Genomic DNA, 26,654 nt, shown 5'->3' with positions numbered 1-26,654 from the left:
TGCTGCCAGCGCACTCGTATTGTTGTTATTGTGCGTGTGTTTTTGCATTTTGGCCGAAATGTCGAAAAACAAGCTGAACCTGGTGCTGCCGCCGGTGAATACGAAGGCAACTGTTGCAGCCGCACAAGTGGCCCCAACGCCGCCATTTAAAAAACCATCGGGCACAGAAACACATAGCCTGCTGGGAAAGCCAAAAACGAGCATTGATGCGTTAACTGAGACTCTAGAAGGACTGGACATGGACGACACGGAGCGCAAGCGGATAAAAGCGTTCCTTAGCCAGAAGGAGAAGATTGGCGAACTTTCGGACGAGGACCTGGAGAAGCTGGGCGAACTGGGCTCCGGGAACGGCGGCGTAGTCATGAAAGTCCGACACACGCACACAAACCTGATTATGGCGAGGAAGCTGATTCATCTGGAGGTGAAGCCGGCCATCAAGAAGCAAATCCTACGCGAACTAAAGGTCCTACACGAGTGCAACTTCCCACACATTGTCGGCTTTTATGGCGCCTTCTACAGCGACGGTGAGATTAGCATATGCATGGAATACATGGACGGCGGCTCACTCGATCTCATACTGAAGCGGGCCGGTAGAATACCCGAGTCGATCCTGGGACGCATCACGCTCGCCGTTCTGAAAGGCCTTAGTTATCTGCGGGCCAAGCACGCCATCATCCACAGGGATGTGAAGTCGAGCAACATCCTGGTCAATAGCAGCGGAGAGATAAAGATCTGTTACATGGACGAGGGCAGTAGGTAGCAACACGTTCTGGCTAGGCTGAGATTTCTGGATCGAGGGGGGAGGGCTGGAACACCCGCTTGCTAGAAGCACAGTCGCGGCCTATTGCTGGATCGATTCCTCGGCCGGTGAAGAGGAAGATGAAGCACCAGTTCCCGATGGAATGTGGAGTAGCGTGTGATTTTTGGCCTGGCAATGCCTGCAAAGTCCTGACCTGCACCTCTGCAATTCATGGCCTTTGTTGAGGCAGTTCAAACACAAGCGGCTCTTCTTTGCTTCTTTGTATCGTTCAAACGCAGAGAGATTCAGGAATGCCTGACATCTAGATATGTAATGCTCGGAGGAATTGCAATGGTTACATATGGGGTTAGGATGGTCGTTACTGGAGGTGATAAGGGTGACAGGATTGTCTTCTCCCACCTGTTGACTAGGACTTGTTGCCATGGCTGATCCCAAATTCTCCAGCATCCGACATCTCGCTTCCAAAAATGAGGCCATGCTTGACCACCGAGGCAATCCTGACGTCGGCAAGTTCTCTTCCCATTTCTCCTTTGTTTTGTGGTCCAGTTTCGTGCCTATGATGAAGATCAGCAACCCATCGGAAATCTCCTGCGGGGTCGCCAAGGTCTGAAGTGCACGCAAGTGCGAATTGATTTTATCGCTGAGCGCGCGCAAGCCGATAGCCGAGCCCTTCTCCACCCCTTGCAGCCCGAAAATAGCCTTGACGTGTGCCTGAAAATGTAACAGTTTATTATCGAATCGCAACATTAGTAAATTCAACGCCTTGTCGTAATTCTCCTCAGAAAGTTCCAAGGAACGAATCGTATCCAGCGCAGCACCATCTAGACATCCACGAAGATATTGGAATTTTTCGATGATTGGTATACGATGGTCTTTGTGCACCATTGTCGAGAACATCGAGTGGAATTCTGGCCAATCCATGTAGTTCCCACCGAATCGCGGAAGCTGCAACTCGGGCATTCGAATACGGCCTATACTATTATAGGCGAACAACGACGAATTCCCCTCGAGAGTATGCCGAGCCGTTGAATTGGCAACATTTACCGTGCGAGCAGCCATCAACTCCCGCGACAGCCTGGACCTAACCTTGACATAAACATTCGAAAAGTCCAGCCGGGCATCATGGGCTAACTGCAGGAAATCCAGCCTTTCAAGGCTCGTTTGAGCGGCATCGAAATCCGCATTCATTCGCTCGATTTGCTCTAAGCGAGCTTGAAGTTCTGCCTCATCTAACTCGGCAAGCTCTTCCTTGTTAAGAAAGCGATCCATGGCCTTTAGTTGGCGCGCGATGGACTCGGCCTTGTGCTTGTAGAAATCTACATCACTCGGCATTGCTGCGTTCGCGACATTGGTAGGCTCAGGTGCTGCCATGTTGAGGTTTTAAAAGAGTCTCTCAGCACGACCGAAAAAGACACCCTGTATACGTATAAACGTGGGAACCGAAAGCAAAGGGATTACAGCTAATGCCTTTAGCTGTGCGGCTGTGCGAGCTGTCCGATTCCGCTTTGTACTCCGCTTGTGTGTATTAGAGAGTTCGCTGCACTGCCTACCGCACTGCACTGACCGAATTGTCGCGACAGAGAAATTAATAGGCAGCAATGCGTGTATGTAGGTGTATGTAAGTGTGTTTTAGCACCGAATTGTGCTTAACCGCCGAAAATTTGCTAGGGCTAACGAATGTCGATCGCGAATGATTATTAATTGACACTGCAACTCAGAGATCACGTCGGGGTCACCAAATTTTATGTGGAGATAATGTTTTTTATCCCCAATCGGCCGACTAATTATTTCGAATTAAACAAAACTCGGCGCAGAAATAAAATTACGATATGTTCTTTAATGCGTGACATCCAAATTGCAAGTGTGGCTTGCCTGCCCTTTACATTGCCGCTCCGATCGCTAAGCGCAGCTTCGCTCGGCCGACGTCGGTAGGCAGACGCAAAGCGGAGATAGCGAAGAGCGAGCTGGCAGAGAGCGTTTAGCAGGGCAAGCAAGCGCAAAGCTTTAACAAACAAATGAGTGACATAGACATAAGAAACAAACAAAATAAGCGGCTGAGGGCCAAGAATTAGGTGCTATTTGGCAAGCAGCTAATCGGCTGGGTTCTGCTCCGAACAGAAAGGTTCAAAAAAGAAGATAAGTTGAACACCACAATAGCAGTTTATTTAGATCCAGTAAGATCCAGAGTAAGGCAGACAGATTTGAACATCGTCAGCATACATTAGTGTAGTAGAGTATGTTATAACTTGAGGAAGGTCATTCACAAATAAAATAAATAGAAGCGGGCCCAGATGACTTCCCTGTGGCACAACTGAAGTAACATTAACAGTATTTGACAACACGTTAGAAAACAAAACACGTTGAGTACGATTAGAGAGGACAAAATTCCATTTAGAAAATTCTTTGGGAACCCTAATATAGAAAGCTTGTGAGTAAGCAGAGCATGGTTCACGGAATCAAATACCTTGCTAAAGTCCGTAAAAATTACATCCGTCTGCAAACCACTTTGAAAGGCACGGTGGATTAAGTTAGAGAACTCAAGAAGGTTAGTCGATGTTGCACGGTGGCTGAAAAAGTCGGGTTGCGACGGATATATCAAGCTGCAGAAGAGATGTTGCAGTTGCCGGTTGACCAGGAACTCAAGAAGCTTTAGGATGGCGGATAGCCTTGCGATACCACGATAGTATTCAATATTTGATCTTGAACGTATTTTTTGAAGCGAAATTCCATTCTCATTTAAAATTACTGGGAGACAAGACTTTTCCAAAAAGGGGTTGAAGAGAAAGGTCAAGGGTTGGCAAAGGGACTGGCACAGTATTTTAAAATACCACTTGGTACATCAACTGGACCCGCAGAAAAAGATATGTCATAGATGAAAAACCTTCCAGAACAACGCTTTCCTTGAAAATAGGTAGAAAAAATGCTGTTATCGTAAGGTAGATAGTAGGGATTCGGAGTGAAGACGTTGTAGCGAATAAATTTGCAATACAAACAGCAGAAGCTGCTCCTTATTCCAGATACTCAAAATGAGAATAGGGGTGTACTAGATTTGTGGTGAAAATGGATGTGTGTAACGTCCAGAAGGAAGGATTTTTCGACCCCATAAAGTATATATGTTCTTGATCAGCATCAATAGCCGAGTCGATTGAGCCCTGTCTGTCTGTCCGTCCGTCCGTCTGTCCGTCTGTCCGTCCCTATTAGCGCCTAGTGCTCAAAGACTATAAGAGCTAGAGCAACGATGTTTTAGATCCAGACATCTGTGATATGTCACTGCTACAAGAATATTTCAAAACTTCGCCTCGCCCACTTCCACCCCCAAAAAGGACGAAAATCTGTGGCATTCACAATTTGTATGATACGAGAAAACCAAAAACGCAGAATCGTAGAGAATGACCATATCTTTTAGACTGCAGAATCTGAATTGGATCGTATCATTATTATAGCCAGAATAAAGAAAACAATTTCATTTTCTCTCGCTCTGTTTCTCTCTAACACCCACGTTTCATGGTCGGCTTTGCCTATCGCAAAAAGTTAGCACCTAGATCTCAGAGACTAAAAAAGCTAGAGCAACCAAATTTAATGCATCCACAAATCTCAAAGACTATTATGGCTAGAGTAACAAAATTTGGTATCCACACTCCTGTTAGATCTCACTATAATACGTATATTTCAAAATTTCGCCCGACCCTCTTCTGCCCCACAAAGGACGAAAACCTGTGGCATCCACAATATTGAAGATACGAGAAAGAAGATCATAGAGAATGACCATATCTATCAGATTGATAAATCTGAATCGGATCGGATCATTTTGATAGTCAAGAGGAAGAAATCAATGTGCAGTGGCTACGCAGCGCCCGACAACACGCTCACACTGATTTTTTGTCTTTCTCGCACTTACTTTTTGTCGTGTCGTTTAATATTAGCGGCGTCTGCCGGAGGCGATCCATACTGACTTAGTATCGGGTATAACTGTAGAGTTGCGGTGTCCGCTGCAACTCACAACGTTCCCCCTCGTTTTTTCTTGGACGTTGACATGGAATGACTTCATCTTTCAAGAGGCGATGCAGTTACTGCACCGTCAAGTGGGCCGGGTGAGACCAGCAGAAGGCTGTTACGGGCGGATCCCAGGCAAAACGCAGCCCTCCTCCCGCCCAACCGACCGAGGGGCGCTGCCGCATGACGCACGGTGCGTAGCCGAACCGAACGCGAACATGCAAGAAAGATAGCTATTATACCAACATTCGAGGAAAATTAGCGCTAAACTTACTAAGAAACTAAGCATGCAATCAAAATACAAATTCCACTACAGTTACTAATTACTAGAAAGGTGTGTAAGGATTAGTAATTTAATAAGAGGAGGATATAATATGGTAGAGGGAATTATAATCCGAGCATAAGACCCTAAACGGTTAATGCTAGGAATAATTCGATCTACAAAGTGGAAGGAACAACGGTATAAAATTTCTAGTCAGTCTAATAGGAATCGTGAAGTTTATGCGGCTCAACAGATCAGGGCTGTCTATGTCACCCCTGATCAAGTTGTGCATAAATATCACACCAAGCATTTTTCTACGGTTAACTAAGGATGGGAGGTTTACTAATAGTAGTCTACTAGAGTAAGATGGGAGTCTTACACCCGCATCCCAGTTAAGGCCCCGCAGAGCAAAGAGTAAAAAGTTTTTCTGTACTGATTCTATACGGTCCTGGTGTACTTTGTACAGAGGGCTTCATACACAGGAGCCGTATTCTAAGATCGGACGAACAAACGAGGTATAGAGAGTCTTTGTTATATAGGGGACGTCAAATTCCTTTGACCACCTCTTTATAAACCCAAGCACGCCCATGCCCTTATTTACCATGGTATAAATGTGTTCGGAAAACTTTAACTTGGGGTCTAACATAACACCCAGATCATCCAGCAGGGTAATTCTCTCAAGAGAACCACCAAATAGGGCATAGGGAACCAACAAAGGGCTAGAACGATGAAATGTCATAACTTTGCATTTCGAGGCATTAAGGTGTAACAAATTTGCACATTATCATGACTGAAAGCTATTGAGATCGGATTGCAAGCGAGAATGAAATGAAATGTCCTTGTACTGGACACAGAGTGTAACATCATCCGCATACATAAGTACTCGAGAGTATGTTAATACTGAAGGCAAGTCATTAATAAAGAGTGTGAAGAGAAGAAACCTTTACTGGTAAAGAGAGGGAGTTTTTGAAGAGGACTCTTTGAGACCTAGAACAAAGATAGCTAGAAATCCATCTCAGGAGGTTGGGCGTAAACCCTAAAAGGTCAAGTTTATGCGCTAAAAGGGAATGGTTTACAGAGTCGAATGCTTTACTAAAGTTGGTGTAAATAACATCCGTCTGTAAGTTACCTTGAAAGCCTTTAATAATGAAAGAGGTAAACTCTAACAAGTTCGTGGTGGTTGATCGCCGCCTTATAAATCCATGCTGAGTTGGAGATATAAGTGACTTGCAGAGATGTTGCAACTGCGGAGTGAAAACCTCTCAAACATTTTGGGAATAGCGGATAACTTTGCTATACCTCTATAATTTTTTGCATCAGACTTGCTACCTTTTTTATGGAGAGGAATTATAAGCGATTCCTTCCAGATCGGGGGAAGCAAGAAGAATCAATGGACAGGGTGAATAGTTTAAGCAAAGGTCCACACAGAGCCTCGGCGCAGTACCTGAGTACACAACCTGGAACCCCGTCTGGACCCGGTGAAAACACCGGCTTAACTAGTCGAAGATCATGAAGTAGGGAACATTCATTTAACAGGGGACTGAAAATGCTGTTCGACCTCGGTAAACCGTATGGGTACGGATGACCGGAGTAGCTTTCCTCAGAATAGGTGGTTTGGAAAAATTGGGCAAAAAGATCGGCAATTGCCTGATCTTTATTTGCCGACGTATTACAAAATGATAGCGAGGATGGGTGTGCGGACGTTCTACGCTTACTGTTTACGAAGCAGTAAAACTGTTTAGAGTCCTGAGAAAAACGTATCCTGCATCGAGATAAGTAGTTCTTATAGAATTGAGCATTAAGAACTGATAAGTTTGACCAAGCTATAACATAGCAAGAGTGAGAAGTAGGAGAACCAACTTCTTGAAATTTTTTATAAAGTCTTGATTTTAAGTTTTTTAGACTGGATAACTCTTTGGTAAACCAAGGGGGTTTTCCAGATCTAATCGGACAAGAAAGCGGTACACAAGAATCAAAAAATGTACCAAGAGCACTGTAAAAAATGTTTGTGCCTTTTATGACATCAGTGCACAAGTACAAAGCGGACCAATCAAAATCCCTAATGAGGTTATTAAGCTTCGCAAACTCGGCTTTACGAAAGCAGCGGACACGTTCAGGTAGTCTACTCGACCGATCCAATACAGTTGGTCCTATATCTAGCGACACCTCGAAAGTAGGGCGGTAGGCGTCTTCAGGTATAGTGAGCGGAAGGGCTCGGGTTAACAACACTATGGTGGGATCCGATACAAAGCATAAATCAAGCAATCGACCCAAGGAATTTTTTAGATGATTGACTTGAGACAGGGACAGGTCAAGCAAGCCGTCAACAAAGTCATGTCGTGACATGGGCACTAGGATACTAGACTCGTTTACCGAAGACCAAACAGTTCCTGGCAAGTTGAAGTCACCAAGAACTATCATACGATCTTTATCAGATAGCGAGGATGAAACAGCGGTTAAAGCGGACAAGTGCTGCTCATAAATTGAAATATCCGAAGAAGGTGGGATATGCGAGCAAGTAATGAATATAGCGAAAGCGGGAAGAATCAGTTTTACACACAGGAATTCCAGTTCCTGTTGAACTTGGACTGTGAAGTGTTCCGACGTGAAGTTATAGTCCACTGCAATTAGAACCCCCGTGCACGTTGAGACGAACGGTCCTTTCTAAAAGTTGTGTACCGACCTGCCAAAACCTCGGAACTAAGAACGTCCGGCTTTAACCAGGTTTCAGTAAACACAATAACGAGGGAAGCAAATGCAACACTATCCCGGAAAAGAATGCTGAGCTTACTACGCAAGCCTCTTACATTCTGATAGGTTACTAAAAGAGAAGTTAGTTTTATGGAAAGGTGGAGGCAAGACGGGAAGTTGAGGAAGAGGAAGCTGAGGGTGAGGGTGGCACACTGGAAAAATTTGTAAGGGATATGGGGGACCTATTCTTCTTCTTAGCCTTAAACCCCTTCCCCACCAAATGCTCCGGCCAAAATTTGGCGGAGCAAATGGTGTCAAATTGAGTTGGGGAGATGCTTATCTTAAACGAGGCTATCTCCCTGGCATAAGATAAGTTAAATTTCTCCACCTTTAAACCCACGGCTTTTATTTTGCTTTGAATAAAAGCAATTACATCATTAGATGTGAGGTCAGGGGCCAGCCGTGAAACAAAAACTTATCGTTTTGGTGGGACTCCCACCAGTGGTTTAGTCACCACAGGCCTAATATCCGGTGGCAATATCCGGGGGTCCGTAACGTCTAGTAGTTATTATATAGGCATTTTGCTATGGGACAGTGTTAGGTACACAAAGGAGGAATATAAATTATAGAGAAAGTAGAAAGGTTCAAGGGCATCGAATCCGTTTTTCAGGAAACACTTAAAAAATACCTCTAAACTATCACATTAGATTCATTGCAAAGGGATGACCTACCTGTTTGAGGGTTGTTTGAATCGCAGCACGGGACCAATCGTAAAAACAGGTTCATTGACAGTAAGAGGGAGGAGAGAGAATATAAATGAGCGAAGGATCGATTTGAGAGGATTTGACATGGTTGAGAAACAGGATTGAGATCGAAGTTAGTTCACATTATCACCGATAGGTGGCGCCACCACTCGCTCCCCCTGGACAGCAATGGGGAAGAGCACCTTCGCCTTTGGTATGGACGGGATCAGCTCCCTGTCTACCACCTCCAGCTTGGCCCCCTCCCACAGAGCTTCCAGTAGGGGCACCTTCTGCACAAGCCACTGCCGCGTTGGGCCGTCATTGCACTTGAGGATTTTGACCCCGTTCAGCCATCCCGCTCCATCGAACGTGGGCATGGGAGCGCTAGGGTCCTCCTCCATTCGCGAGAACAGTGCCTCGACGAGCTGCGCGTGGACTAACTTCCACTGCGCCGCCGTCATCTTCCCGTTCTCATCGCTGCGGTCGATCAAGGCCACAATGAGATGTCTCTTGGACACCTCGCTCATGGCCTTCTGCCTCGGCTTCCTCGTTTTCGGCTGGGGGTGGCCACCTTGGGCCCGCGTTGCCGCTTGCTCGCCGGAGTGTCTTTGGCAGCACTCTCGATCGAGCGTTGCCTCTTGGTGGCCAACATCTCCTCCACCTTGTTGGCGAATCCACCGTTTGTTGCCTTCATCTGCGGCAGCTGCGCGTAGTATTCGCGGCCCTCGTGTACCCATTGCTCAGCCCAGGCTAGCTTGGACTTCTCCTCTTGGAAGATATCCGCCTTGCCCTGGAGCCGGCTCAGTAACTTGAAGTCCGCCTTATACTGATCTTTTGCCTTCATCCCCTCCCTGGAACGTTCCGGCCCTTCCCTACGCAGGGAGCTGGTACCTGGTTCCGGCGAGCGGAGAAGGCTTTCCTCTTCGGTCTTGCTAAGGGATAGCACGCTCTCCAGGTCCGAGTCTGCATCGACAACGGCACCCGCGCGGCTCACCCTTCAACGCGTCGTTTTTGTGGCAGTAGTATTACAACTGACATGACCTGCTCCCGCCATGCCCGAGGTGTGACCGCTGGCGACACGCAGAGAGGATTACTCCTCCCCGTGCCCGCCGGTGGTAGCAGTCACGCTTTCCACCGACGTTTGGGTTGACATCCCAACCCGTATTTGCTCCTTATCTACCTCCATATTTGGCCCGAAGGTCCATACTGGTTAATGATTTTCGGGGGGACCACCCCCTAGCGTTTTATGCCTGGCCGCCAGGCACCTCTAGCCATGGCCACACTCCTGTTAGATCTCACTATAATACGTATATTTCAAAATTTCGCCCGACCCTCTTCTGCCCCACAAAGGACGAAAACCTGTGGCATCCACAATATTGAAGATACGAGAAAGAAGATCATAGAGAATGACCATATCTATCAGATTGATAAATCTGAATCGGATCGGATCATTTTGATAGTCAAGAGGAAGAAATCAATGTGCAGTGGCTACGCAGCGCCCGACAACACGCTCACACTGATTTTTTGTCTTTCTCACACTTACTTTTTGTCGTGTCGTTTAATATTAGCGGCGTCTGCCGGAGGCGATCCATACTGACTTAGTATCGGGTATAACTGTAGAGTTGCGGTGTCCGCTGCAACTCACAACGTTCCCCCTCGTTTTTTCTTGGACGTTGACATGGAATGACTTCATCTTTCAAGAGGCGATGCAGTTACTGCACCGTCAAGTGGGCCGTGTGAAACCAGCAGAAGGCTGTTACGGGCGGATCCCAGGCAAAACGCAGCCCTCCTCCCGCCCAACCGACCGAGGGGCGCTGCCGCATGACGCACGGTGCGTAGCCGAACCGAACGCGAACATGCAAGAAAGATAGCTATTATACCAACATTCGAGGAAAATTAGCGCTAAACTTACTAAGAAACTAAGCATGCAATCAAAATACAAATACCACTACAGTTACTAATTACTAGAAAGGTGTGTAAGGATTAGTAATTTAATAAGAGGAGGATATAATATGGTAGAGGGAATTATAATCCGAGCATAAGACCCTAAACGGTTAATGCTAGGAATAATTCGATCTACAAAGTGGAAGGAACAACGGTATAAAATTTCTAGTCAGTCTAATCGTGAAGTTTATGCGGCTCAACAGATCAGGGCTGTCTATGTCACCCCTGATCAAGTTGTGCATAAATATCACACCAAGCATTTTTCTACGGTTAACTAAGGATGGGAGGTTTACTAATAGTAGTCTACTAGAGTAAGATGGGAGTCTTACACCCGCATCCCAGCTAAGGCCCCGCAGAGCAAAGAGTAAAAAGTTTTTCTGTACTGATTCTATACGGTCCTGGTGTACTTTGTACTGAGGGCACCATACACAGGAGCCGTATTCTAAGATCGGACGAACAAGCGAGGTATAGAGAGTCTTTGTTATATAGGGGACGTCAAATTCCTTTGACCACCTCTTTATAAACCCAAGCACGCCCATGCCCTTATTTACCATGGTATAAATGTGTTCGGAAAACTTTAACTTGGGGTCTAACATAACACCCAGATCATCCAGCAGGGTAATTCTCTCAAGAGAACCACCAAATAGGGCAAAGGGAACCAACAAAGGGCTAGAACGATGAAATGTCATAACTTTGCATTTCGAGGCATTAAGGTGTAACAAATTTGCACATTATCATGACTGAAAGCTATTGAGATCGGATTGCAAGCGAGAATGAAATGAAATGTCCTTGTACTGGACACAGAGTTTAACATCATCCGCATACATAAGTACTCGAGAGTATGTTAATACTGAAGGCAAGTCATTAATAAAGAGTGTGAAGAGAAGAAACCTTTACTGGTAAAGAGAGGGAGTTTTTGAAGAGGACTCTTTGAGACCTAGAACAAAGATAGCTAGAAATCCATCTCAGGAGGTTGGGCGTAAACCCTAAAAGGTCAAGTTTATGCGCTAAAAGGGAATGGTTTACAGAGTCGAATGCTTTACTAAAGTTGGTGTAAATAACATCCGTCTGTAAGTTACCTTGAAAGCCTTTAATAATGAAAGAGGTAAACTCTAACAAGTTCGTGGTGGTTGATCGCCGCCTTATAAATCCATGCTGAGTTGGAGATATAAGTGACTTGCAGAGATGTTGCAACTGCGGAGTGAAAACCTCTCAAACATTTTAGGAATAGCGGATAACTTTGCTATACCTCTATAATTTTTTGCATCAGACTTGCTACCTTTTTTATGGAGAGGAATTATAAGCGATTCCTTCCAGATCGGGGGGAAGCAAGAAGAATCAATGGACAGGGTGAATAGTTTAAGCAAAGGTCCACACAGAGCCTCGGCGCAGTACCTGAGTACACAACCTGGAACCCCGTCTGGACCCGGTGAAAACACCGGCTTAACTAGTCGAAGATCATGAAGTAGGGAACATTCATTTAACAGGGGACTGAAAATGCTGTTCGACCTCGGTAAACCGTATGGGTACGGATGACCGGAGTAGCTTTCCTCAGAATAGGTGGTTTGGAAAAATTGGGCAAAAAGATCGGCAATTGCCTGATCTTTATTTGCCGACGTATTACAAAATGAAAGCGAGGATGGGTGTGCGGACGTTCTACGCTTACTGTTTACGAAGCAGTAAAACTGTTTAGAGTCCTGAGAAAAACGTATCCTGCATCGAGATAAGTAGTTCTTATAGAATTGAGCATTAAGAACTGATAAGTTTGACCAAGCTATAACATAGCAAGAGTGAGAAGTAGGAGAACCAACTTCTTGAAGTTTTTTATAAAGTCTTGATTTTAAGTTTTTTAGACTGGATAACTCTTTGGTAAACCAAGGGGGTTTTCCAGATCTAATCGGACAAGAAAGCGGTACACAAGAATCAAAAAATGTACCAAGAGCACTGTAAAAAATGTTTGTGCCTTTTATGACATCAGTGCACAAGTACAAAGCGGACCAATCAAAATCCCTAATGAGGTTATTAAGCTTCGCAAACTCGGCTTTACGAAAGCAGCGGACACGTTCAGGTAGTCTACTCGACCGATCCAATACAGTTGGTCCTATATCTAGCGACACCTCGAAAGTAGGGCGGTAGGCGTCTTCAGGTATAGTGAGCGGAAGGGCTCGGGTTAACAACACTATGGTGGGATCCGATACAAAGCATAAATCAAGCAATCGACCCAAGGAATTTTTCACATGATTGACTTGAGACAGGGACAGGTCAAGCAAGCCGTCAACAAAGTCATGTCGTGACATGGGCACTAGGATACTAGACTCGTTTACCGAAGACCAAACAGTTCCTGGCAAGTTGAAGTCACCAAGAACTATCATACGATCTTTATCAGATAGCGAGGATGAAACAGCGGTTAAAGCGGACAAGTGCTGCTCATAAATTGAAATATCCGAAGAAGGTGGGATATGCGAGCAAGTAATGAATATAGCGAAAGCGGGAAGAATCAGTTTTACACACAGGAATTCCAGTTCCTGTTGAACTTGGACTGTGAAGTGTTCCGACGTGAAGTTATAGTCCACTGCAATTAGAACCCCCGTGCACGTTGAGACGAACGGTCCTTTCTAAAAGTTGTGTACCGACCTGCCAAAACCTCGGAACTAAGAACGTCCGGCTTTAACCAGGTTTCAGTAAACACAATAACGAGGGAAGCAAATGCAACACTATCCCGGAAAAGAATGCTGAGCGTACTACGCAAGCCTCTTACATTCTGATAGGTTACTAAAAGAGAAGTTAGTTTTATGGAAAGGTGGAGGCAAGACGGGAAGTTGAGGAAGAGGAAGCTGAGGGTGAGGGTGGCACACTGGAAAAATTTGTAAGGGATATGGGGGACCTATTCTTCTTCTTAGCCTTAAACTCCTTCACCACCAAATGCTCCGGCCAAAATTTGGCGGAGCAAATGGTGTCAAATTGAGTTGGGGAGATGCTTATCTTAAACGAGGCTATCTCCCTGGCATAAGAGAAGTTAAATTTCTCCACCTTTAAACCCACGGCTTTTATTTTGCTTTGAATAAAAGCAATTACATCATTAGATGTGAGGTCAGGGGCCAGCCGTGAAACAAAAACTTATCGTTTTGGTGGGACTCCCACCAGTGGTTTAGTCACCACAGGCCTAATATCCGGTGGCAATATCCGGGGTCCGTAACGTCTAGTAGTTATTATATAGGCATTTTGCTATGGGACAGTGTTAGGTACACAAAGGAGGAATATAAATTATAGAGAAAGTAGAAAGGTTCAAGGGCATCGAATCCGTTTTTCAGGAAACACTTAAAAAATACCTCTAAACTATCACATTAGATTCATTGCAAAGGGATGACCTACCTGTTTGAGGGTTGTTTGAATCGCAGCACGGGACCAATCGTAAAAACAGGTTCATTGACAGTAAGAGGGAGGAGAGAGAATATAAATGAGCGAAGGATCGATTTGAGAGGATTTGACATGGTTGAGAAACAGGATTGAGATCGAAGTTAGTTCACATTATCACCGATAGGTGGCGCCACCACTCGCTCCCCCTGGACAGCAATGGGGAAGAGCACCTTCGCCTTTGGTATGGACGGGATCAGCTCCCTGTCTACCACCTCCAGCTTGGCCCCCTCCCACAGAGCTTCCAGTAGGGGCAACTTCTGCACAAGCCACTGCCGCGTTGGGCCGCCATTGCCCTTGAGGATTTTGACCCCGTTCAGCCATCCCGCTCCATCGAACGTGGGCATGGGAGCGCTAGGGTCCTCCTCCATTCGCGAGAACAGTGCCTCGACGAGCTGCGCGTGGACTAACTTCCACTGCGCCGCCGTCATCTTCCCGTTCTCATCGCTGCGGTCGATCAAGGCCACAATGAGATGTCTCTTGGACACCTCGCTCATGGCCTTCTGCCTCGGCTTCCTCGTTTTCGGCTGGGGGTGGCCACCTTGGGCCCGCGTTGCCGCTTGCTCGCCGGAGTGTCTTTGGCAGCACTCTCGATCGAGCGTTGCCTCTTGGTGGCCAACATCTCCTCCACCTTGTTGGCGAATCCACCGTTTGTTGCCTTCATCTGCGGCAGCTGCGCGTAGTATTCGCGGCCCTCGTGTACCCATTGCTCAGCCCAGGCTAGCTTGGACTTCTCCTCTTGGGAGATATCCGCCTTGCCCTGGAGCCGGCTCAGTAACTTGAAGTCCGCCTTATACTGATCTTTTGCCTTCATCCCCTCCCTGGAACGCTTCGGCCCTTCCCTACGCAGGGAGCTGGTACCTGGTTCCGGCGAGCGGAGAAGGCTTTCCTCTTCGGTCTTGCTAAGGGATAGCACGCTCTCCAGGTCCGAGTCTGCATCGACAACGGCACCCGCGCGGCTCACCCTTCAACGCGTCGTTTTTGTGGCAGTAGTATTACAACTGACATGACCTGCTCCCGCCATGCCCGAGGTGTGACCGCTGGCGACACGCAGAGAGGATTACTCCTCCCCGTGCCCGCCGGTGGTAGCAGTCACGCTTTCCACCGACGTTTGGGTTGACATCCCAACCCGTATTTGCTCCTTATCTACCTCCATATTTGGCCCGAAGGTCCATACTGGTTAATGATTTTCGGGGGACCACCCCTAGCGTTTTATGCCTGGCCGCCAGGCACCTCTAGCCATGGCCACACTCCTGTTAGATCTCACTATAATACGTATATTTCAAAATTTCGCCCGACCCTCTTCTGCCCCACAAAGGACGAAAACCTGTGGCATCCACAATATTGAAGATACGAGAAAGAAGATCATAGAGAATGACCATATCTATCAGATTGATAAATCTGAATCGGATCGGATCATTTTGATAGTCAAGAGGAAGAAATCAATGTGCAGTGGCTACGCAGCGCCCGACAACACGCTCACACTGATTTTTTGTCTTTCTCACACTTACTTTTTGTCGTGTCGTTTAATATTAGCGGCGTCTGCCGGAGGCGATCCATACTGACTTAGTATCGGGTATAACTGTAGAGTTGCGGTGTCCGCTGCAACTCACAACGTTCCCCCTCGTTTTTTCTTGGACGTTGACATGGAATGACTTCATCTTTCAAGAGGCGATGCAGTTACTGCACCGTCAAGTGGGCCGTGTGAAACCAGCAGAAGGCTGTTACGGGCGGATCCCAGGCAAAACGCAGCCCTCCTCCCGCCCAACCGACCGAGGGGCGCTGCCGCATGACGCACGGTGCGTAGCCGAACCGAACGCGAACATGCAAGAAAGATAGCTATTATACCAACATTCGAGGAAAATTAGCGCTAAACTTACTAAGAAACTAAGCATGCAATCAAAATACAAATACCACTACAGTTACTAATTACTAGAAAGGTGTGTAAGGATTAGTAATTTAATAAGAGGAGGATATAATATGGTAGAGGGAATTATAATCCGAGCATAAGACCCTAAACGGTTAATGCTAGGAATAATTCGATCTACAAAGTGGAAGGAACAACGGTATAAAATTTCTAGTCAGTCTAATAGGAATCGTGAAGTTTATGCGGCTCAACAGATCAGGGCTGTCTATGTCACCCCTGATCAAGTTGTGCATAAATATCACACCAAGCATTTTTCTACGGTTAACTAAGGATGGGAGGTTTACTAATAGTAGTCTACTAGAGTAAGATGGGAGTCTTACACCCGCATCCCAGCTAAGGCCCCGCAGAGCAAAGAGTAAAAAGTTTTTCTGTACTGATTCTATACGGTCCTGGTGTACTTTGTACTGAGGGCACCATACACAGGAGCCGTATTCTAAGATCGGACGAACAAGCGAGGTATAGAGAGTCTTTGTTATATAGGGGACGTCAAATTCCTTTGACCACCTCTTTATAAACCCAAGCACGCCCATGCCCTTATTTACCATGGTATAAATGTGTTCGGAAAACTTTAACTTGGGGTCTAACATAACACCCAGATCATCCAGCAGGGTAATTCTCTCAAGAGAACCACCAAATAGGGCATAGGGAACCAACAAAGGGCTAGAACGATGAAATGTCATAACTTTGCATTTCGAGGCATTAAGGTGTAACAAATTTGCACATTATCATGACTGAAAGCTATTGAGATCGGATTGCAAGCGAGAATGAAATGAAATGTCCTTGTACTGGACACAGAGTTTAACATCATCCGCATACATAAGTACTCGAGAGTATGTTAATACTGAAGGCAAGTCATTAATAAAGAGTGTGAAGAGAAGAAACCTTTACTGGTAAAGAGAGGGAGTTTTTGAAGAGGACTCTTTGAGACCTAGAACAAAGATAGCTAGAAATCCATCTCAGGAGGTTGGGCATAAACCCTAAAAGGTCAAGTTTATGCGCTAAAAGGGAATGGTTTACAGAGTCGAATGCTTTACTAAAGTTGGTGTAAATAACATCCGTCTGTAAGTTACCTTGAAAGCCTTTAATAATGAAAGAGGTAAACTCTAACAAGTTCGTGGTGGTTGATCGCCGCCTTATAAATCCATGCTGAGTTGGAGATATAAGTGACTTGCAGAGATGTTGCAACTGCGGAGTGAAAACCTCTCAAACATTTTAGGAATAGCGGATAACTTTGCTATACCTCTATAATTTTTTGCATCAGACTTGCTACCTTTTTTATGGAGAGGAATTATAAGCGATTCCTTCCAGATCGGGGGAAGCAAGAAGAATCAATGGACAGGGTGAATAGTTTAAGCAAAGGTCCACACAGAGCCTCGGCGCAGTACCTGAGTACACAACCTGGAACCCCGTCTGGACCCGGTGAAAACACCGGCTTAACTAGTCGAAGATCATGAAGTAGGGAACATTCATTTAACAGGGGACTGAAAATGCTGTTCGACCTCGGTAAACCGTATGGGTACGGATGACCGGAGTAGCTTTCCTCAGAATAGGTGGTTTGGAAAAATTGGGCAAAAAGATCGGCAATTGCCTGATCTTTATTTGCCGACGTATTACAAAATGAAAGCGAGGATGGGTGTGCGGACGTTCTACGCTTACTGTTTACGAAGCAGTAAAACTGTTTAGAGTCCTGAGAAAAACGTATCCTGCATCGAGATAAGTAGTTCTTATAGAATTGAGCATTAAGAACTGATAAGTTTGACCAAGCTATAACATAGCAAGAGTGAGAAGTAGGAGAACCAACTTCTTGAAGTTTTTTATAAAGTCTTGATTTTAAGTTTTTTAGACTGGATAACTCTTTGGTAAACCAAGGGGGTTTTCCAGATCTAATCGGACAAGAAAGCGGTACACAAGAATCAAAAAATGTACCAAGAGCACTGTAAAAAATGTTTGTGCCTTTTATGACATCAGTGCACAAGTACAAAGCGGACCAATCAAAATCCCTAATGAGGTTATTAAGCTTCGCAAACTCGGCTTTACGAAAGCAGCGGACACGTTCAGGTAGTCTACTCGACCGATCCAATACAGTTGGTCCTATATCTAGCGACACCTCGAAAGTAGGGCGGTAGGCGTCTTCAGGTATAGTGAGCGGAAGGGCTCGGGTTAACAACACTATGGTGGGATCCGATACAAAGCATAAATCAAGCAATCGACCCAAGGAATTTTTCACATGATTGACTTGAGACAGGGACAGGTCAAGCAAGCCGTCAACAAAGTCATGTCGTGACATGGGCACTAGGATACTAGACTCGTTTACCGAAGACCAAACAGTTCCTGGCAAGTTGAAGTCACCAAGAACTATCATACGATCTTTATCAGATAGCGAGGATGAAACAGCGGTTAAAGCGGACAAGTGCTGCTCATAAATTGAAATATCCGAAGAAGGTGGGATATGCGAGCAAGTAATGAATATAGCGAAAGCGGGAAGAATCAGTTTTACACACAGGAATTCCAGTTCCTGTTGAACTTGGACTGTGAAGTGTTCCGACGTGAAGTTATAGTCCACTGCAATTAGAACCCCCGTGCACGTTGAGACGAACGGTCCTTTCTAAAAGTTGTGTACCGACCTGCCAAAACCTCGGAACTAAGAACGTCCGGCTTTAACCAGGTTTCAGTAAACACAATAACGAGGGAAGCAAATGCAACACTATCCCGGAAAAGAATGCTGAGCTTACTACGCAAGCCTCTTACATTCTGATAGGTTACTAAAAGAGAAGTTAGTTTTATGGAAAGGTGGAGGCAAGACGGGAAGTTGAGGAAGAGGAAGCTGAGGGTGAGGGTGGCACACTGGAAAAATTTGTAAGGGATATGGGGGACCTATTCTTCTTCTTAGCCTTAAACTCCTTCACCACCAAATGCTCCGGCCAAAATTTGGCGGAGCAAATGGTGTCAAATTGAGTTGGGGAGATGCTTATCTTAAACGAGGCTATCTCCCTGGCATAAGATAAGTTAAATTTCTCCACCTTTAAACCCACGGCTTTTATTTTGCTTTGAATAAAAGCAATTACATCATTAGATGTGAGGTCAGGGGCCAGCCGTGAAACAAAAACTTATCGTTTTGGTGGGACTCCCACCAGTGGTTTAGTCACCACAGGCCTAATATCCGGTGGCAATATCCGGGGGTCCGTAACGTCTAGTAGTTATTATATAGGCATTTTGCTATGGGACAGTGTTAGGTACACAAAGGAGGAATATAAATTATAGAGAAAGTAGAAAGGTTCAAGGGCATCGAATCCGTTTTTCAGGAAACACTTAAAAAATACCTCTAAACTATCACATTAGATTCATTGCAAAGGGATGACCTACCTGTTTGAGGGTTGTTTGAATCGCAGCACGGGACCAATCGTAAAAACAGGTTCATTGACAGTAAGAGGGAGGAGAGAGAATATAAATGAGCGAAGGATCGATTTGAGAGGATTTGACATGGTTGAGAAACAGGATTGAGATCGAAGTTAGTTCACATTATCACCGATAGGTGGCGCCACCACTCGCTCCCCCTGGACAGCAATGGGGAAGAGCACCTTCGCCTTTGGTATGGACGGGATCAGCTCCCTGTCTACCACCTCCAGCTTGGCCCCCTCCCACAGAGCTTCCAGTAGGGGCACCTTCTGCACAAGCCACTGCCGCGTTGGGCCGTCATTGCACTTGAGGATTTTGACCCCGTTCAGCCATCCCGCTCCATCGAACGTGGGCATGGGAGCGCTAGGGTCCTCCTCCATTCGCGAGAACAGTGCCTCGACGAGCTGCGCGTGGACTAACTTCCACTGCGCCGCCGTCATCTTCCCGTTCTCATCGCTGCGGTCGATCAAGGCCACAATGAGATGTCTCTTGGACACCTCGCTCATGGCCTTCTGCCTCGGCTTCCTCGTTTTCGGCTGGGGGGGGGCCACCTTGGGCCCGCGTTGCCGCTTGCTCGCCGGAGTGTCTTTGGCAGCACTCTCGATCGAGCGTTGCCTCTTGGTGGCCAACATCTCCTCCACCTTGTTGGCGAATCCACCGTTTGTTGCCTTCATCTGCGGCAGCTGCGCGTAGTATTCGCGGCCCTCGTGTACCCATTGCTCAGCCCAGGCTAGCTTGGACTTCTCCTCTTGGGAGATATCCGCCTTGGCCTGGAGCCGGCTCAGTAACTTGAAGTCCGCCTTATACTGATCTTTTGCCTTCATCCCCTCCCTGGAACGCTTCGGCCCTTCCCTACGCAGGGAGCTGGTACCTGGTTCCGGCGAGCGGAGAAGGCTTTCCTCTTCGGTCTTGCTAAGGGATAGCACGCTCTCCAGGTACGAGGTTTCTGCATCGACAACGGCACCCGCGCGGCTCACCCTTCAACGCGTCGTTTTTGTGGCAGTAGTATTACAACTGACATGACCTGCTCCCGCCATGACCGAGGTGTGACCGCTGGCGACACGCAGAGAGGATTACTCCTCCCCGTGCCCGCCGGTGGTAGCAGTCACGCTTTCCACCGACGTTTGGGTTGACATCCCAACCCGTATTTGCTCCTTATCTACCTCCATATTTGGCCCGAAGGTCCATACTGGTTAATGTTTTTCGGGGGGACCACCCCCTAGAGTTTTATGCCTGGCCGCCAGGCACCTCTAGCCATGGCCTTGGTTCAGTTCCCCCGACTTTAGATCGGGAAGACGATGGACCATAGCCTTAGCTAGACACTGCATTACCCCGGTCAAGGCAAGCGACAGTGCATTATCCTCGCCCGGGATAATGCAGTGTCCATTGCCCAGCCGGCACCCTCGTGGAGGGTTCAGCTAGAGGGTTTTTGCCAGCTGCACTGCCATATAAGTATAACTAAACAGAAAACGAGGGGGAACGTTGTGAGTTGCTGCGGAGACCGCAACTCTACAGTTATACCCGATACCGAATTTGGTTACTCTAGCCTTAATAGTCTCTGAGATTTGTGGATGCCCCAGATTTTCGTCCTTTGCGGGGGCGAAAGGGGGTGTGGCGAAATTTTGACACAAAACGGTCAAGGTCCGATATCACAGGAGTGTGGATACCAAATTTGGTTGCTCTAGCTCTTATGGGTTCTGAGATCCTTGAAATCATATTTTGCAATTGGCAAAACCGACCATGAAACCTGTGTGTTAGAGAGAGACAGAGCGAGAAAGAATGAAATTGTTTTCTTGATTCTGGCTATAATAATTATACGATCTGGTTGAGATTTTTCATTCTAGAACATATAGTCATCCTCTACGATTCTGCGTTTTTGGTTTTATTGTATCTTTAAAAATATGGATGCCACAGATTTTCGTTCTTTGTGGGGGCGGAAGTGGGCGGGGCGAAGTTTTGAAATATTTTTGTAGCAGTGACATATCACAGAAGTCTGGATCCAAAACATCGTTGCTCTAGCTCTTATAGTCTTTGAGCACTAGGCGCTGAAGAGGACGGACAGACGGACGGACAGACGGACGGACGGACGGACGGACGGACGGACGGACGGACGGACGGACGGACAGGGCTCAATCGACACGGCTATTGATGCTGATCAAGAATATATATACTTTATGGGGTCGGAAACGATTCCTTCTGGATGTTACACACATCCACTTTTACCACAAATCTAATATACCCCAATACTAATTATACCCGATACTCAAAATGAGTATACCAGAAGAAAAACCCGCGCACCCACCAAACTTTGTACCTTTTAAGAACAATAAAAATAACTCTATTTCTTTTTTACCGCTCAAGCCCCGCCCAGAGATCAAACAAACTTATGTGGAACCCGGCGCGACGAGCATACCCCGGCCGAAGCGCCGTCACAGTGTCGCCCAAGCAGGTTGTGGTAGCATAAGAAGCATAATCTCAAAGGTCAAGATGGCAAAACAGTGGATAAACCAAGCAACGAAACTGGAGTTACAAAACTATTGCGAGGAATTCGGATTGAGAAACTGGAAGGATTAGAGACCCAAAAGAAACCACTGATACAATTCTCGGAGGGAACAGACCTCCCAATACATATTCGAGAGAGGCTAGAACAACTAGCAAATAACCAAACACGAGGGAAAAGCCCGAGAACAAAGAGCCCAAGGCAACAATCGCCAAAAGGAGTACCACAAAAACAAACAATTTAAGAGATACAAGGGGAGACCAGGATAGGCAGGAAGAAGTCGCTATTTCCGAAACAGATAAAGAAAGGATCACCAGAAGCAGTAGCGATAATAGAAAAAAAATACGCAATTGGGACCTGAACTTTACAGGAAAAGTAGGGCTGCTAGAATTCCTGAGCAGGATGGAGGAATTGTCAGAAAACTACGGGATAGAAACGGACCACCTCGTATTCGCTTTGCCAATAATCCTGAAGGAAAGCGCACTAGACTGGTGGCACACAAAACCAGCGCCAGTCACATCATGGGAGGAAGCAAAGGTCGGACTAAAAGAGAACTTCATATTCCCCAGACAGCAAGAGGAGCTAGCAAAGCAAGTGGCAGAGCGAAAACGAGCGGAAACAGAAACAGTCTGAGACTATGTCCAAGAGAGCAGGAAAAACTGGAAATAATATACCAGAACTGCCGGCTGCCTCTTAAACTATACGTGAAGAGAAGATAATTCCAAGCACTGGCAGAATTCATGATCATCGCAGAGGAATTCGAAAAGATAGAGACAGATGCAGGACTCTCCAAAGTTACAGATCGCCAATGCACAGTGGACGGTTCTGTACGGAAATGGTGGCCACAATACTTCCCGTGCGAATATTAATACGAAATTTTTAAATTAGCTTTATATAATACTTACAAATTATAAACCAAGCAATTGTTATGCGGGAACAACTACGGGACGCTTTTAAAAGAGGAAGAATATTTAAGAAAGACTAAAAATATATAGAAACATTTTTTTCTAATTAAATATAAGAAACTAAACATAATCAATTAATTTTTATTACATTTTATTGAACGAAAATAAAAATATAAACAAATATTGAATGATGTGAAATGAATTAAATTAATGAAGTAAATCAAAAACAGATTTGAAAAGAATAGATTTGTTATACCCGATACTCAAAATTAGTATTGGGGTATATTAGATTAGTGGTAAAAGTGGATGTGTGTAACGTCCATATATATATATATATATATTCTTGATCAGCATCAATAGCCGAGTCGATTGAGCCATGTCTGTCTGTCCGTCTGTCCGTCTGTCCGTCCGTCCGTCTGTCCGTCTGTCCGTCCCCTTCAGCGCCTAGTGCTCAAAGACTATAAAAGCGAGAGCAACGATGTTTTGGATTTAGACTTCTGTGATATGTCACTGCCACAAGAATATTTCAAAACTTTGCCCCGCCTACTTCCGCCCCCACAAAGAGCGAAAATCTGTGGCATCCACAATTTCGACGATACGAGAAAACTAAAAACGCAGAATCATAGAAAATGACTATATCTTTCGGAGTGCAAAATCTGAACCAGATCGTATAATTATTATAGCCAGAATCAAGAAAACAATTTCATTTTTTCTCGCCCTGTCTCTCTCTAACACACACGTAGCATAGCCGGCTTTGCTTAGAGCGCCTAGATCTCAGAGACTATAAAAGCTAGAGCAACCAAATTTGGTATCCACACTCCTAATATATCGGACCGAGACGAGTTTGTTTCAAAATTTCGCCACACCCCCTTCCGCCCCCGCAAAGGATGAAAATCTGGGGATATTCACAAATCTCAGAGACTATTAAGGCTAGAGTAACCAAATTTGGTATCCGCACTCCTGTTAGATCTCACTATAAAAAGTTTATCTCAAAATTTCGCCCCACCCCCTTCCGCCCACACAAAGGACGAAAATCTGTTGCATCCACAATATTGCACATTCGAGAAAACTAAAAACGCAGAATCATAGATAATAATCATATATATCAGATTGCTGAATCTGGATCAGATCAGATCATTTTTATAGCCAATAGGAACAAATCAATTTGCAGTGGCTACGCAGCGCCCGACGTCACGCTCAGACTGATGATTTTCTGTTTCTCTCGCACGCACTCTTTGTCGTGTCGTTTAATATTAGCGGCGTCTGCCGGAGGAGAGCCATACTGACTTAGTATCGGGTATAACCGTAGAGTTGCGGTGTCCGCAGCAACTCACAACGTTCCCCCTCTTTTTTTTTAAGTTTTCGTTGCCCAGTTAAAAATGGATCCGAGCTCAACAATAATCTGTTTATCAAATCTGTATTTGTTGCTACACGTGAGATCTTCCGAGTGTGATGGAGTCGATACATTTTTATCATTATTCCTAGACTCAGCAGCTTCTTCGTAGAGCTCTCCATTGTATACTAAAGCATGTTTAATGACGTCGGAGTATGACGCCTTTAAACTGCTGTTGTAGATTTTCATAAACTTTGTTAGTTTTATCAGGAAATTAGCCATTATTTAAGCACCACTTATCAAAAAATGAATGCGAGAAAGCATACATTGATATGTATATTGTGCCTATAAATAAATATTTATATGCCAAGCGTATAAAAAAATTAACAATAAGACTATAAGATAAATACATTGAGAAACAAGAAAACAAAACAAATAAAATCGCAAAAAAACAGAAAGATAACATAAAACTTCCACGAAAAAACGGTAAAGAGTCAACTGGGCCGCCTTAATTAAATGCATATAGCGCAAACACGGGCAAACACGGGCAGATGATATTCATAGCTAAGAATATTAAAACAATAACAAATTTTTAGACATAAGTCTGAACTAGTACTGTAGCAGGGTCCCATCTTTTACTTTAGCTAAAGTAACAATATTAAGGTAACAACAACACAGACAATAACACTGGGAACAATTAATTATTAAAACAAAACTACAGCACATTATACCGTAAACACAGTTGTATTGCATAGTAAATACCTTTTTTTTCAATATTCATTTTAAATTGCAATATTACTAGTCGCTTATATATAATTTTTTTAAATTTCCAAATCGAGAGCTCACTTTGTAATAAATTCAACTGCACAGTCCACATGAATTTTCGGTCACGATTGGAATAAAGCAAAAACGAAATCACCGATTAATATTCATTTCATATTCATTTCAAAAATAGTGAAGACACATTCGGAGGCAAAATTTAAACTTTCATTTTTTTCCTAATTTTTCCTAACCGTCCACTGTGCAATGGAAGAACCAACAAAACGACCAGCCAACATGGCAAAGGACGCAATACCGACAAAGGAAATGCCAAGGATGTGGAAACTATGGGCATGAGTCCCGAACATGCAGCAGGGAGCCCGTACTGTACTGCTGGACCTGCAACAAACAAGGAGTACGCACAATAGACTGCTGAAAAAAACAACCGGAAAACACACAGGCACACAGGACACACACAATTAATATTTAACAAGAACCAGCTTTTAGGACGGGCCAGGATTGGATCGCAACTGATGGACGTAATCATCGACACAGGGGCAACAAGATGCATGATAAACGAAAAGGCGGCCGATAAACTAAAAGGAGAAGGCATCGAAGGAGTTGAAAATAGATTAATCAGGCTCGCGGATGGAAGCAACCGGAGAACAACACGAAGAATCAAAATAACAGTAGAACTAGGGGGAAAAGAAACCACACAATCGTTCCTAAAAAAGACAGGGGTACCAGACACCCCCATACTAGGAATGGAATTCTTAAAGGACGCAGGCACATCAATGACGTGCGAAGAAGCCACAATAAACTTCAACGGGGAATCAAACCAAAAGAGAAGAGAGGAAAGCGCAAGAAATTCGGTAACAGAGCCAACGGACGAGGAGATCGAAAAATGGAACGGAGGTACAGAAATCCAACACTCTGGAAGGAGTGAGCAACATTACGAAACATAGGATATTACTAAAAGATGACAGACCAGTCAAACAGCGGTATTACCCAAGGAACCCAGCGCAAATGGAAATCATCAACAGAGAGATCAGCGAACTCATAAAGCAAGATCTAATAGAACCAGTACACAGCCCATACAGCTTACCGATTGTCCTCATAAAAAAGATTGGAGGAGGGCCTGCGTGGACTACCGACTGTTAAACAAAAAACAGAGAAGGATGCATACCCATTACCACGGATGGACTTTATTCTAAATCAGCTTAAAGAGGCTAAATACATTAACACGCTCGATTTAAAGTCAGGGTATTGGCAAATCCCAATGGAAAAACAGGCTGTGGCCTTTACAGCTCCCGGGCGAGGATTGTACCAATGGAAGGTTATGCCATTCGGACTCACAACAGCACCTGTTACGTTGCAAAGAGCCCTAGACTGGGTAATCGGACTTGACATGGAACCATTCGCTTTCGCATACCTAGACGACATAATCGTAATTGGGCGGACGAAAGTTGAACACATGCAGAAACTACAAACGGTATTCGAACGACTACGGACAGCAAACATGCGCATTAACGCAGCAAAATGCCACTTTTTCCAAAAGAAACTTAAATACCTAGCTACCTTAAATACACATGGGGAGCACAGACCCAGACAAAGTGGCGGCCATTAAAGAACTCGCCGCACCAACTACACTGAAACAGCTGCATAGTTTTTTAGGCCTGGCATCTTGGTACCGCAGATTCATACCATCGTACACCGAACGAGCAAAACCACTACAAGACCTATTAAAAAAGGGACAAACGGAAGCACCAATATTGGCATGCCCAGACTTCAGGATATTCATACTCCAAACAGACTCAAGCGACTGCGGCCTAGGAGCGGTGTTGACCCAGGAAGATGCGGACGGAGAACATGTAATTTCCTACGCAAGCCGCAAGCTCAAAAGCGAGGAAACCAAATACTCCGTAACGGAAAAAGAATGCCTGGCCATCTACTGGGGTATACAAGTTAACGTACCCAATTCTATTGAGCTCTTATACGAGTTGTAAACAATCTTTGGCTTTCTAAGA

General features: G+C 45.3%; 1 protein-coding gene across 1 annotated transcript; it reads left to right on the top strand.

The window, feature by feature from the left end:
• LOC117191703 (dual specificity mitogen-activated protein kinase kinase dSOR1-like) lies at positions 1-24,481 on the top strand. The gene is made up of 2 exons (XM_033396499.1): positions 1-734; positions 24,465-24,481. The coding sequence occupies exons 1-2, from the start codon at positions 59-61 to the stop codon at positions 24,479-24,481; spliced, it is 693 nt and encodes a 230-aa protein (XP_033252390.1). The 5' UTR covers positions 1-58.
• Positions 24,482-26,654: the final 2,173 nt, after the last annotated feature.

This window comes from Drosophila miranda (genome assembly GCF_003369915.1).
Source record: "Drosophila miranda strain MSH22 chromosome Y unlocalized genomic scaffold, D.miranda_PacBio2.1 Contig_Y1_pilon, whole genome shotgun sequence".
Taxonomy (NCBI): Eukaryota; Metazoa; Arthropoda; class Insecta; order Diptera; family Drosophilidae; genus Drosophila; species Drosophila miranda.
Note: the sequence above shows the minus strand (reverse complement) of the source record. Positions and strands in the feature narration are given on the sequence as shown.